Source organism: Neolamprologus multifasciatus, chromosome 16 (assembly GCF_963576455.1).
Source record: "Neolamprologus multifasciatus chromosome 16, fNeoMul1.2, whole genome shotgun sequence".
In the NCBI taxonomy this organism is placed as follows: Eukaryota; Metazoa; Chordata; class Actinopteri; order Cichliformes; family Cichlidae; genus Neolamprologus; species Neolamprologus multifasciatus.
In genome coordinates, this window is record NC_140454.1 from 30,763,130 (window position 1) to 30,776,710 (window position 13,581).

At 40.0% G+C, this 13,581-nt stretch overlaps 1 protein-coding gene across 1 annotated transcript in view; it reads right to left on the minus strand.

The window, feature by feature from the left end:
- LOC146501072 (tomoregulin-2-like) overlaps nt 1-13,581 on the minus strand; it is a 143,557-nt gene that overhangs the window by 20,878 nt on the left and 109,098 nt on the right. The window contains exon 5 of the mRNA XM_085134664.1: nt 9,463-9,559. Coding sequence (XP_084990790.1) covers nt 9,463-9,559 — 97 coding nt within the window. The remainder of the gene's footprint in view (nt 1-9,462; nt 9,560-13,581) is intronic.

Here is a 13,581-nt window from a genome sequence, read left to right on the forward strand (position 1 = left end):
GACATGACACACAATTTGATATAGCTGTGAAAAAAAAAAAAAAAAATGAAAAAAGCCCTCTCTGTTCACTCTGTTTTTGCTGTTGGCGTGTGTGCACCAAGCAACCTTCTCTTGCTAGTTAGCTCCATTTTCAGATAGAAAAACTACAAAGAAATGTCACATTGTACCATACACTAAACTGCCTGAAATCCTGACACTGACTTCTCCTCCTGCAACATGAAGAGTAGCTTTAAAAATGTACCAGCAGAACTCGACTACATGTCATTTAAGAAATGCGTGTGAACCGAACGCAGCTAATGCTATTTTAAAACTCTTCCTGACTGACGTCAAATACGAAAGAACTACATCGTATGGCAAGCTAAACAAGCTAGGATGCCGTTAGCAGCATACATGTTTGATAAATAACTGATGAAATACTGACCTAGTTTGAGTTTAGTTTTCACTTTTCACATAATGGACTATGGATCTGGACAAGATCAAGAAGCAACCCCTGGGAGTGAAAAATAAAGCAGACACAGAAACAGCAAAAACTGCATTTCCTCGATTGGCAACTTAACATTCTGGCCATTGTGATCTTAGATTTTTAAAAGCAGGTGTCACGAGTTTGTGCTGGATCTTAATAATGAGAGAGACACTACACATTCAAACTTTGCTGGCCTGCCCTAAATCATATTCTACACGAATGGAGACCATCATTTACAAAATGAGTGTTATGCTGTATTTAGTGAGATCTGAAACTGCAAGCACAGACTCCTTGGAAACGTGCTTAGTGAGGGAATGAATCAGTGTTTTTCTATAAAGTTCTACACAACTGCACTTCTTTTTGCAAACAGGAGAGTTGCCATGTGATAAAGAAAACATAAGAAAGAATGCAGGTTTAAGGTGCTTCCGTATAGGTTTCACTTTTCAGGCCCAGAGGCAATATATAAAGTTATAGTAAATTCCCTTAGACCAGGGGTGTCCAATTTCAGGCTCAAGGGCGGGTGTCCTGCAGGTTTTAGATATCATCCTGAATCAAATGATTAGTTCATCACCAGGCCTCTGGAGAACCTCAAGACATGTTAAGGAGGTAATTTAGCCATTTAAATCAACTGTGTTGGATCAAGGACACTTCTAAAACCTGCAGGACACTGGCCCTTGAGCCTGGAGTTGGACACCCCTGCCTTAGACCCTCATGTCAATGCCAAGTTTTTGAGACCTCTACTTTATTGATTGTATTGTTACCAACTGTGATAGGATTGAAACTTTGTTTCTTTCCTATAAGTTCAAGTTTTTTTGTTTTTGTTTAGAAAAAAACAAAAAAAACATACCTTTATTTAAAGCTTATACCGAATTTGTGAAAACTCTAGCTGTGCATTTACTTGCAAAATTTGCAGTATGGCATTACATAAATAAAAATGAATTGAATTAGATTGGACATGTTAATCATGTTTCTGGTGTTCGATTCCTTTTGGAACATTTGTAATGCAATACAAAATAAGGTGTTGATTTTCCAAGCCAATTGGGTGTAGTCACAGTGTTTGTGTTCGTCTTCTATATACAATCTAATCAAAACAGTGATTATTACACATCCCATTGCATTAAGGTGGATGCAGATTTTACAAATAGGACTCTCAGCAATCAAGCTCAAATTATCTGCATAGCTAGATACCACTGGAGGCAAGTGAATTTTTTTTTTTTTTGTCATTTGTGTTAACCTTTAAAGATTATACAGCACAGGCTTTAATTTTTGCAAAAGCTGCCCTAAAGACAAGATTAGGCTTACAATTATAGTGCCCTCGTTATCATAAAAAGTATCTAAATGGGAACAGTTTCAGCATGAAAGGAAGCAGCAAGACTCAAAGAATCAAAGCACAGTCTTCCCAGCTTCTGAATTGAGAGCAAGTTTCCAGACATCCATCACCAAAAAACATAATATAGGCTTAACAACACGGTCGTATACATGTGCACATGCACACCACTCATCTCCCATCGTAGAACACTTTCAGACTGTTGTCCATCCCGAGAGGCCGCAGTTGGTCGGTGGTTGATATCTGTGCTCCATACATTTTTAATGAGGCCTCTCACTTTCTCCACAATAGGCACTATACCACCAGACTGCAGTGCGTCAACACATCCTAGTGCTACCCGCAGACAGCCATGCACAAAAACTCATATGCATAAAGAAGACAGCTATGGTTTCGCCGTAGTCCTTGTTTTCCCCATTCTCCTTTTCACACACACCAAACCATTCCTTCACACATGCTGCTGAGAGGTACAGAGGGGTAAAGAAGTGTTAAATGAAAGGTAGTGGGTGTGTGCAAATGTGCGAACTATATCCAAGTCTGTGCACAACGTGTGTGAGAGAGTACTTTCCTAGCAGGATGTGTAGTATTGATTAGTTTCTGGCGATTTCCCTCCCATCAAAGCCTCCCCACCTCCAGACTGTCTGCGGGCTCCCAACTGAAAAGGCCACTTTACACACATTTCAACACTTACAGCAGCTGAGGACAACATATCCACTGACTGCCTCATGTTGTGTACAAATCCTTAGCAGCTAACCTCACTGCAACTGAACACAGCATTGATTTTCATAATCCTTAGCCTCAAATTTCACTGTAATCCTTTGAAAAACTGTGCGAGAGAAGCAAATAGACAAACAGAGCCAGAGAGAGAGCGATGTGGAGACAGAGAGAGCAAAACAGTAACGGTACAATGCAACGTAAAGAAGAGAAAATATACAATAAAACCCAACAGGCACAAACAGCAAAAATAAATTGCAATGCTCTGTGACACAAAATGCTATGAGTCCAGTAATCATTGATGGATTGCTGAACAGGTATACTGGGCGCAGACAAACAACTTATACAGGTGCTAGATCAAAAAACAAATTGAAGACAGAAGATCATCACAAAGCAGAAAAAGCTATTTACAGACATAAACACATTCATCATCTAGGTCGATGTGTTATCTTCATGAGATGTACTCGCAGACGTCACTCGACAGAGCAGAGCTGGATAACACAGCTGATATTCCCATGAGGAGGAGAACATGGCCGAATGGGAAAAACAAAGCAAAACTACAGACTGATAAATAATAACACTGCTCGGTCTGTACAGTCATCTCTGGGCCAAAAGTCAATGTTAACATGTAATGTAAAATATAACGTCTATTCGTACATGCAAAGAGACCACAAAGAGTTACAAACTAACTAAAAGTAAAGTAGTTATCCAGTGCTCACAAAGGGATGTCAAATAACCTCAAAAAGGTCTCCAAAGAGATGTAAATCTACATCAAAACACAGAAAGTTAAAAGATGACTACAGGTGGAGGTAAAACTTCACACCTCCACAAAAAGATGCAGAACAATGACAAAGGGACAAATAGAGTCTATGAAAAGTTAGAAAAACCCCTATAAACCACATCTAGGCATTGTACTGATTAACTCTTTGATAGCCGATTGTTTGGTGGACTCTCTTATGCCGCAACAAGATGTTGCGGGAAATCTGGAACTTCAGTTGACAGACAGCGGACAATTTAAAATGTTCTTCTTGGTCCTCGATGACAGCTGCAATGTTTGCAACACAGTCCAGTTAAAGAGTTTGAGATTACAAAGGGGATGGCAGCAATGCACTCAGTGAAAGGGACCGCGTCAGGAGTGATTCGTTCATGGGGGGAAATGAATGCTTCGATAAGCTGGGGCTGTGAAAAACTGTTGCATTTTTAAAGGAGATGCATGAGAAAGCTGTCAGGTGGCTCAGCCTGGCCAAAGTGCTAACAGAGTGTGGAACCTGAGAGCTGAAATACGAGTTTTTTGAGAAGAAGGGCAAGGACATTCCAGAGCTCTCAGATGCAGAATAGAAGGCAGATGCTGCATTTGCTGTTGATGTGACCGCCCTTCATGTTTTTACCTCAGACATTGATTTCGCTCACTGAAGAAAAAATAAAAAAACAATTACGGACTGAAAAACTGCAGATTATATAATTCAACTACAAGTAAAATAGCAATAGCACTTTGTATAAAGTTTAAAGTCCTTTTTTTTATTTGCAAAAACATGCACATTTTGTTCACAACAGTTTTTGTCAATGTTGATTAAACTGCAATAACACATTGGCATTTTAACAGTGCCTATTTCACATTTTCACTGCCTGATTGTAACAGCTACTCTTACAAGCAGCAGTTTCTCATGTGAGCCTTTGAGAAAATGAATTGCTGGCATGTGATTTTACAAATTGTAAACAGAAAAACAGAGTCTATTAAAAGTTACTATATTACAATAACTGGGTGTAAAACAAATGAAAAACCAGAAAAGGACTCAAAACGTCTATAAAGAGGTGCCAACCAGCATCAAAGACATACTACAGCAACTTTCAAGGTCACCATTGCTGCAAGTGAAACCACAACAGATGGATTTAGAAACTGAACAAAGAGATGAGAAGTGACAAAGCCTATGAAAAGTTCAAAAATGTACATTATGCATTACATACAAATGTTATCAAAAATAGTCTAAAAACTAAACAAAGGGATGCAAAGCAGAGACCAAAGAGTCTATTGTGAAGTTACTAAATTAGAATAACTTTATATAAAATAACAAAACACACATTTCTACAAAGAGATGCAAAATATCTACAAAAAGGGCTCAAAATATCCAGAAACACACTATTAAAACTAAAAGAATGTCACATGACAAAACACTACACAGGTCTAAAAAGTACTAAAAGGAAATGTAAAACAACTAGAGTGATAAAAGTACTACTAAAACAAAGAGAAATGAACATATAGAAATAGCAAATGAATGATAAAAAAAAGCTCTGGTTTCCATGCAGGAGGGGTAGTTTGCTCTCCACAGAATGGTTTCAGTGAGGAGATGAGTGCTGGCTTTTAAAAAACCCTCTCAGGAGGTCTAACCCCAGTGTTCGTGCAGCAAGTGTCCCTTGCCATGACCGGTTCACTCTCTGCTCCTCTTCCTTAATTCTATCAACACCGATGGGTGCTACTGATGGGTTTGAAAGCATGGATTTTTCTGGGTAATTACAGTTTCACACCACAAATGGATCTAAATGGATTTTTTGTGACACTGTATTGATCCCTCGGGGGCAAATTTGTCTTTTTTTGCTTGCTGTCTGCCTCCAGAATATAGAGAGGTGGAGTAAGGCTACCAAGGCTCTTTGATACAGCAGGAACAAGTGTAGTAAAGTTTACCCAAAAGAGGTTCTTGCAAACTACACAGAAAGAGTAAGCACATTTTTCCTATCTGAATCAATGAAGAGAAGAAGATTGATTTATGAAGACTGATTTATGGTGAGTCGAGGTAGACTTTATTGATTCCTGCAGGAAAAAAATGTTCTCTCTCTTTAACCCATCGCAAAAACTAAGACCAGTGGGCAGCCCCTATGCGGCAACAATAGAGAGTTGCAAGCAAAAGCCTTGGTCAAGGGCATTTTTAACCGAGTATTTGATGATGAATCATAAATGATGACAACTGGAATTATCTGAACTTTGTTGAAGAGGGAAAAAAATGCTGAAATAGTTTTTATGTTATCCTGACCAAGCAAAAGCTGAACAGCTTATAACATGCTGGCATGCATTCTATTATACTGTCAGAATGTATAAAAATAATAATCAGGTTTTAAAACAACAAACATTAAAGATACAAATAGCAAACTGATAAATTCTTTTATAACAAAGCAAAAAAAAAAAAAAAAAAATCACGTCATCACCATCAGCGATTTATTTTGAAACAGCTTCCAGAATAGTTTTAACCATAGCCTTTATCTGGACCTCTAAATTGCTGCACACATTTCAGACCCTTTTCCATCAGGGTTTCACATAAATTTAGTTTTGTGACTCAGTAATGGCTGCAACCGCAGTTAGAAAAGCAACTGAGCCAATCACCGCTTTTTACGAGAAATTACAAACGTGGAAGTTGTGTACCTGTACCGAAGCCAAAAAAATCTGTGACAGGAAAATTGGTACAAAACAAGCACTGATGGGCTGTTTGGAATACTGCCAAGTTGAGACCTTGTGCATCCGGATTGATTGGGACAATTGCTTGTTCTAACCACTGCAGCGTGTCATAGTGTAGCAGGACCAATATTCACAATAACACATTGAAATAATTTTTCACTTTCTCATCAGGTTTACCATTGTGCAAACCAATGACGGTACACAGAGTGCTTCGTTGCATAACAACAAATGACAAATTTGGTTTCTGGCACCAAACTAATCACCAATGTTGGGATGTGATTGACTGGAAGTCTTGCAGCGATGTTGGCGAGCTAACTTATAGCAAAAATGCAACTTTGTAATTACTTTATCTTACCACAGGACAGTTAAAGGAGCAATATAATAATATATAAAACTGCAATATAGTAATATCCACTGATTAAGTTCAAATTACAGTTAGGTGGCAAGATTGATACTGCTCTTATGGCTGATAATTATGAAGCAATATGTAAGAAAACTTAACCTAAAAATACATCAAATGGACATAGCCACCATAATATTCTTTGTTTCTGGACTAGTGATCATTTGTAACAGAAAACACTGTTATATTGCATAGAAAATGGTTGTAACTGCAATCACCATTTGTTAGTGCGCCATGAGATTGTACTCGTGTAGTGCACTTCCTCGGTGCTTTCCGAAAAGTACTGATGTTCAAGCATAGACTGTAATGCATCGAGGAAAAGGAGGGAAACATCACAACATGAAGCGGCACTAGGCATTTGTTTTCATTAGTTTGGGAAAATATGCCGATATGCTATAACGATATGGAATATGCATATAACACAAAAATGTCTTTGTTATATTCAACTTGCATGAAAGTGGCTGAAAGTATTTTTTTCATTTTGCCAATGAGCTTAATTTTTTCTACAAAACAAGTAGTGAATGATCAGTGCTGATGTATAAAGGTACTTTCTTTGTTCTCTTTTCCCAAAGTGTTGCTACAATTGATGGATTTGAATAGTTTTCCAGGACTGGGACAGGGTTTGTGTCACATCCTGGTCTTGAACTGAGGATCACTCACATTTAAGGCAAAATGTGTTAACCACTACACTGTGGAGCCACAAACTAGTGCTAATGCATAAATAAAGTAATATTAGAATTTTACTAACTGAAACGAATCCCAGCACAGTGGAGTATTTATTGGCTGGTCTCTCTCTCATAGAGGGCCGAATGATTTGTGAGATAACTGCACTGAAAAGCATCAGCGAATGCCTTAGCGATGGTGCGATGGTAAATGTAGTAGACAGTTAGAGGCGTTCAAACATCAATCAATCAACGTCAATAATACATAACTCTAAGCCTTCACACAGTGAGTGTGATGCACCATAGTTCATAAATGTGTTCATCTCTTAAATAAATTATTTTAACATGGAAGTCTATGAGGATTGTTGAGCTTTGAAGCCAGCTTCAGGTGGATATCAAAGGAGGTGCAGTTTTAGAAACTTCTCCTGGGCTTCGTTTTTTAGGCTGGGAGTTTGTCAGTTGATTAAAACTGAAAGCAGGAGGAAACAGTTAACATAGGCCTGTCCAAATATGGCAAAATCTTCTTACCAACCAACACCGCTTAACCTCGCTAATTAGCTAATTAACGCTAATTAGCTAATTAACAAGAAATAAACACGAAACTGAATAATTAAGTGACGACGAGACGCCACTTCATTCTCATTATCAGCCCACGTCAGGTCCCATATATCTGAGCGTTGCAGTGCTTTACATGGCAGCAAACAATTTGCAGAGGAACATTATTCCTTAATTACTCATATCTGCATTTCTTGTGCGAAAATAGGAAAAATATTTCACATCACATCACTTTATCCTCACCTGGTATTTCACCATACTTTCTTCTCCCTCCACTCATTGTTTCATCAGCTGATGGTTTGTTTGATTAAACTCAGCTGTCTCCTGATTGGAATAACCTGTCATTTTAATCAAAATGATCTTATATTATGCCAGTTGTTGGGTGCTGTTTGATGAAAATTACCTGCTGTTGGTTTGCAATTACCTTTCTGATTATTCGCCAGAAACATTCTTATCAAAACACCTTTGGGGCTTTTGAAAGATTAAAGGGTACTTGCTGTTCCTGTTTTTACAAGAAAGGACACTGAAATATTCATACGTCTGTTTATGTCAACTGCTTTTTTAACGAGATGCATTATTGACTTTCGCTGCCTCTCTCGCCCGTTGTCTCCTCCCTCCCTGCATTATGTAGAGTATAATTGTCTTTATTTCAGCTTGTGCTAAATATGCTCAAGGCTCCTCTTGCTTTAATGTTTTTGGTTTTCTGTGCACAAAACCACTGACAGCACTCTGCTGTTGTGACCTTATGGATTCTCCCTTTGGATATTAAGAAATTGCCAATAAATCAATTTATGTGCTTTAGCAGAATATTAAGGTGCATTTGTGGAAGTGGGAGGCATCAGGAGGCGTGGACTCCAGCTGTTCAGTATTTGCAACAGGGCTCAGAATGCATCATGAAGCCGTTCCTTGGCATTACGGTTATTGCACACCCGGGTACATTATCTTTCCATTACACCAAGCAGTTTGATAGAGTCATACTCTCAGGGCACTTCTAATTTCTAGTGGTACATCTGGGATTTCTTAGAAGCGCTACCTTCCTTTTTGCTGATTCCAGCTGACGGTGTTCCACACCAAATCTGTAACGCCGGTTCATTTAAGCCTCATTCATGCTGCACAAAGCACTGATGCTTTCGCTGGAACAGTTGAGCCTTCTTCTAATTGGCTTCTGAACACGTGTGTTTTTATGTACCCCTGAGGATGTTTTTAGTGCTGCCTACTTGCTAATGCGTGTGGGCGAGCCAAAAAACACATTACCTGCATCCATCTCATCTGCAGTAAATGGTTAAATCTATGACAAACGTTATTTCATCACTGAACTAGTTTTTCTTGTGTAAGTCAAAGTCATTTTTGGCCTGACATTGCCAAGTCCTGTAAGGATAGTAATTGGATTTCCAGAATAAGCGAAAATCTCCTTTCTCTCCCTGCCCTGCTCTAGTAATTGAGGTTAAATGAAATGGTCAGCCATGCACTAAACCTCAGTGGGTGTTCAGAACTGAGCGTCTGCAGGATAAAGGAGGGCTCTTATTTGAGTTCTTTTTGTTCAGACTTGCTAAAATGTCTCAAATAACAAACATAAGGGGTATATTTATGATGAAAATAACATGATTTGTGTGACAAGGCTTTGACAACATCAGCGATGTACCTCATCTGACTCACTATCCTTTGCCAGTGAACCTGTAACGAGTGAGGTTTTCTTGTGGTTGGCTGTACTGCACAAACTGTGACCTTGACCATGACCGCAGCTTAGGTGAAGAGCCATTAGGTGATCACTGAGTGCAAGTTTGATTAACTTGTGACCACTACCGTAGAAGCAGTACTGATTCTTGTGGACTGTGGACCGACATGAGCTCACTGGCTTTAAAAATGGTAGATGAAAGCGTTTCGGTTGGGAACACTAACCATACATCTTCTGCGTCCACATCGCACTCTGCCCCAAACTGGCAAATGTCACAGGTGGACGTCTCCTTCAGCCCAGTCTCCGCTGAGCCCTCTCCTCCTGCAAGAAACAGAGAGAAACAGAGGAAAACATGCGATGACTGATTCGTTGCTGCCATTTCTTCTCTTACTTGTTGTCTAAAAGTCAGCAGGCTCTTTCCAACCTCTCACAATGTGACCATGAGAAGCAGACAAGTGCATCTACATTCTGCCATATTCCGTCATAATCCCAGCGAAGCTATCTCCTTCATCCATTCACTCTTATCCCCTTCCTCCACCCCTTTCGAGTCCCTCGCCTGACTCTCATCTATCTCTCTCAAATCCCCGCTGATCTCTTCAGAGTCCCTCTTTTATTTCATCTCGCTGATTTTCTCGCTCTGAGAGTGCGACGACTCTTTGGCGGCGGTGTAGGTACTGGCGTCAGGCTTATAGTGGCTTAGGGACCCCACCGGTGCATATCACGCCTCATGAGTGGCCGAAGGGGAGAAGAAAGGGGGGGGGGGGAAGTAATCTGGCCAATCTCAAATTGCATTCTCCTACCACAGAGGACTCTGCACGCTCTTTCGTGCTTTTTCTCCTTTCCCTTCGGCCCTCTTCTCCATTAGACAAGCTCTATTTTTAAACTTACCAGGGCCCGTGGGGACAACTTTGGAAAAGAAGACGAAGAGGTGGAACTTGGCATCATTTCCCCATGTCATATCTTTAATCTCCCCAACACACACACACGCTTGCACAGACACCCACGCTGCTGCCACCACGCATTGCTCCCTTGTGTCACGTCTTTCATTTTCTCTTCAGAAACTTTTGTTATTTCTTGTGATCCCTCGCGACACGCTGGATTGAATTGGAAAGAACTCCGGTAGAAAGGTTTTAACCTGATTTTCCACTCTCAGGCTTAAGTTGAATTTGACTCTTCTTTTAAGGTCAAAGTCAGTTAGGTCTGCTTTGTTTGACTGTTAGCATGTGAAGTTCCTTATCCATAACTCTCAGCTTGAATTTTGTTGCTATTGGTCAGATTATCCCAACAGCTTTGTCCGTGCCTTTTGCTTGTGTCCAATCCCACAATGCAGCCTACAAGAGTGAAAACGTCTTTTGCTGAGGATGTTAAGCTCCTTTCAAACGCTCTGCCTTTGCTTTCGGTGTTTTTTCCCCCCCCATTTTCTTTTGAAGCTGCGTCTGATGCTGCTGCAGGTGTTAGACGGCAGCCATGGCAATGAGGCAGCATGTCCTCTGAATGCTGAACATCTGCAGGCATGTGAAAAGATGTACATTTTGAATTCACCGCTTTACCTTCAGGTCACAGGGCTGGCAAGAATACAAAATGTGAAACGGCGTTGATGTTTAGCCATCGAGTTTAACGTGAATGCACAGAGAAATCTTTTGCTTGCTTTGTCTTTTTAAAACCTCTTTCAAGTTCCACTTTAGGTTAACTTTGAAATGCCTAATCAACAAATAGCACGCTTACTTTATAAATGCTTTAAACATAGAAATTTTGTTTGTAAAAGTTTTGTTCACCTAATTCTGCAGTTAAAAAAAATCAGTAGATGACTTTGAACTAATAAACAAACCTTAGTGCGGTTAAATGGACTGGCTCTTTTATAGTGCTTTTCTGCTTTACTTGAGAACTCAAAGGTTCTTTATATAGCATTACTCAAGCACTTTTTTTCATCTATATCTGCTCATATTTGAAAATATTCATCCTTTATCGTATTCTGGGTCTTTGTGTAACACTCACAGGTTGTCTACAGTCTGAAACAAGATGTTTTAGCTTCCTAGCCTCTCTGGCTTGTCTTCTGATTGGCTCTGCACTGCAAACAGAACATTTGAACAGAAGGTGGCTGAACCTCCTTTAAAAGCACAGTTTTAGAAATGTTTTATAAAGTATTCTTGCATCTGTATGATAGCTTGATGTATGTGAGAGTGGTTATCCTTAGTACAGTCACAACATCAGACGCACAGCTCTGTTGGTGAGCACAGAAGTTGGCTCAAAGAGTGCTACAACAGCTTGTTTCAGGCTGAACAAACTAAGGGCTACACCAAGGCTCAACACAGGATGAATAAGGATTATTTGAAGTATAAATGCATGTACCAAAGGCACTCTAGTAGAAACCATGAATAAAAATATGGACCTATAAATAAATTGCCTCTTTAAAGTGATAATGTTTAGCTGTTTTACTGATTTATTCCAGTGTATTTATCTTGTTCTTAGATATACAGTGTAACCAGAATGGACAAAACATGATGCCTGCCTACAAATTGCATTCAATTAAAAGTGTGTTGAGAGCCCTGTAAGAGTAAAATGTGTCATATAAATTCCAGTCAATGCACCACTTACAATTTATACCCTCAAAGGTAAACATTTATCTTGTTTTTAGCTGCTAAATAATATATTGATTAAAGTTTTTATCTTCTAACACATTTCTTCTTCCCTCTGGTAAGTCAAGCTCCAACACTCCAGGAGTTTCACTTTGCACAATGCAACTCAATAGTATATTTTCTTTATAACCTCTTTGCTCTGGTAATTGCCATCTTGTTCAAATTCTTCAGTTTGTAAGTCAGAGGTGTTCTTATAAATCTACGTAAAGAAAAGATGAGATGTATGCAATGCACAACATCAATCAGAGGTCGAATACTTGCTTTTATCGCAAGTAAACAAAAAAAGAAATAAAATCTGCTAACGTGCCATTTAAAGCCCATTAACAGGGGAAAAAAAATCCATGTCTGTGAATTCATATACTTCCAAGGACTTCTGTCAGTGTTGTTCTCAAGTGTTCAACAGCGCATAGCAGTTCAATTATATGGACTCGGGTTTTGTCTCACATCAGAGTTTAGCGTATTGTCAGCACAGAGACTCCAGCTGATTGAATTAGCCAGTTGTGACTCTTTGACCACTGATGTGAATGTAATTTCCCTTATTTCCACCTGTCATGTATGTTTTGGTGTGTGAAATTCTCTCTCTCTCTTTCACACACACTCACACACACACAGGTTGCAGCAATTTTCAGTTCTTGCAGGCATCAGAACTAGCCAGCCTCTCCAGCCTCTCTGTACTCTGTCAAATGATCAGCTTCAAATAAAGGCTTGTGGGCAGGCGAGCATGTAAGCTCTCCCACGACTCTACTCTCCCACAATTGCACACGGGAGAAGGAGAGGGAGACAGAGAGAGCGAGCCCATGCATGTATCTGTATCGCCCGCTTGTATTTCTTACATGTGTATTCGCGCATACATGGCACGGATGCCAGGATTATCTCCATGCCTGCTTCTTTCTGTCCTTTTCTCCATAGAACTGCAGCCAACACTTCACACACTTCAGATCCCCATTCTCAGTATTGCAGACACAATTACCAAAAGCAACTTGGGACAGGCAGTATTTTCCACATTCCAAATCCCCGATAGAGTCTCGTGTAGCACTAACACAACATCTCCCGTGTTTCTGTGTTTCTAATCCCAGGAATCAGGAGACATGGCTGTGTAATGACTGAAATGATTAGCCCCTCTGCTGCCCCCGCGATCACCCCCCACCGGCTCCTACATCACCTAATATCGATCCACGCCTGGACCAGAGCGGCCGACCGGCCTCCTCTATGAGTAAGATCTTATAGCCTCACCTTCATCTCTAACAAAACCTGCCTTCCCTTTGTTCCCTTTGTTTTAATGCTTTCAGGCTGAATAAACACATGAAATGTAGATTTTGTGCAAGACTACAGCAAAAGGAGAGAAGAAGGCACAGAAAGAAGAGAGAAGGGACGTTTAGGATTAAGTTACTAGGCAGAAAAGAAGAGGTCACAGTGAAAAATGTGCGTTAAAGGGGAGATAAGCAGGATAAGAGATAAAATGACAGAGGAGTAAAAAATGGTGGATCAGTCACAAAGGTGCTGTGGACCTTCATCCGGGGGTTAGAGAGCATTCTTAATCCCCTTAGTACTGTGTATGGAGATTAGCCATGCATGCATCCACGGAAATTCACATAAAAAAACAGCAGAATTCATCGCTCCACTGGTGGCGCTAGCTATGCATTCTCAGGCTGCCGTAGAAAAAACGGTTTGCTGCAAGGGAGGACACCAGCGACAAGCCTGGAGCTC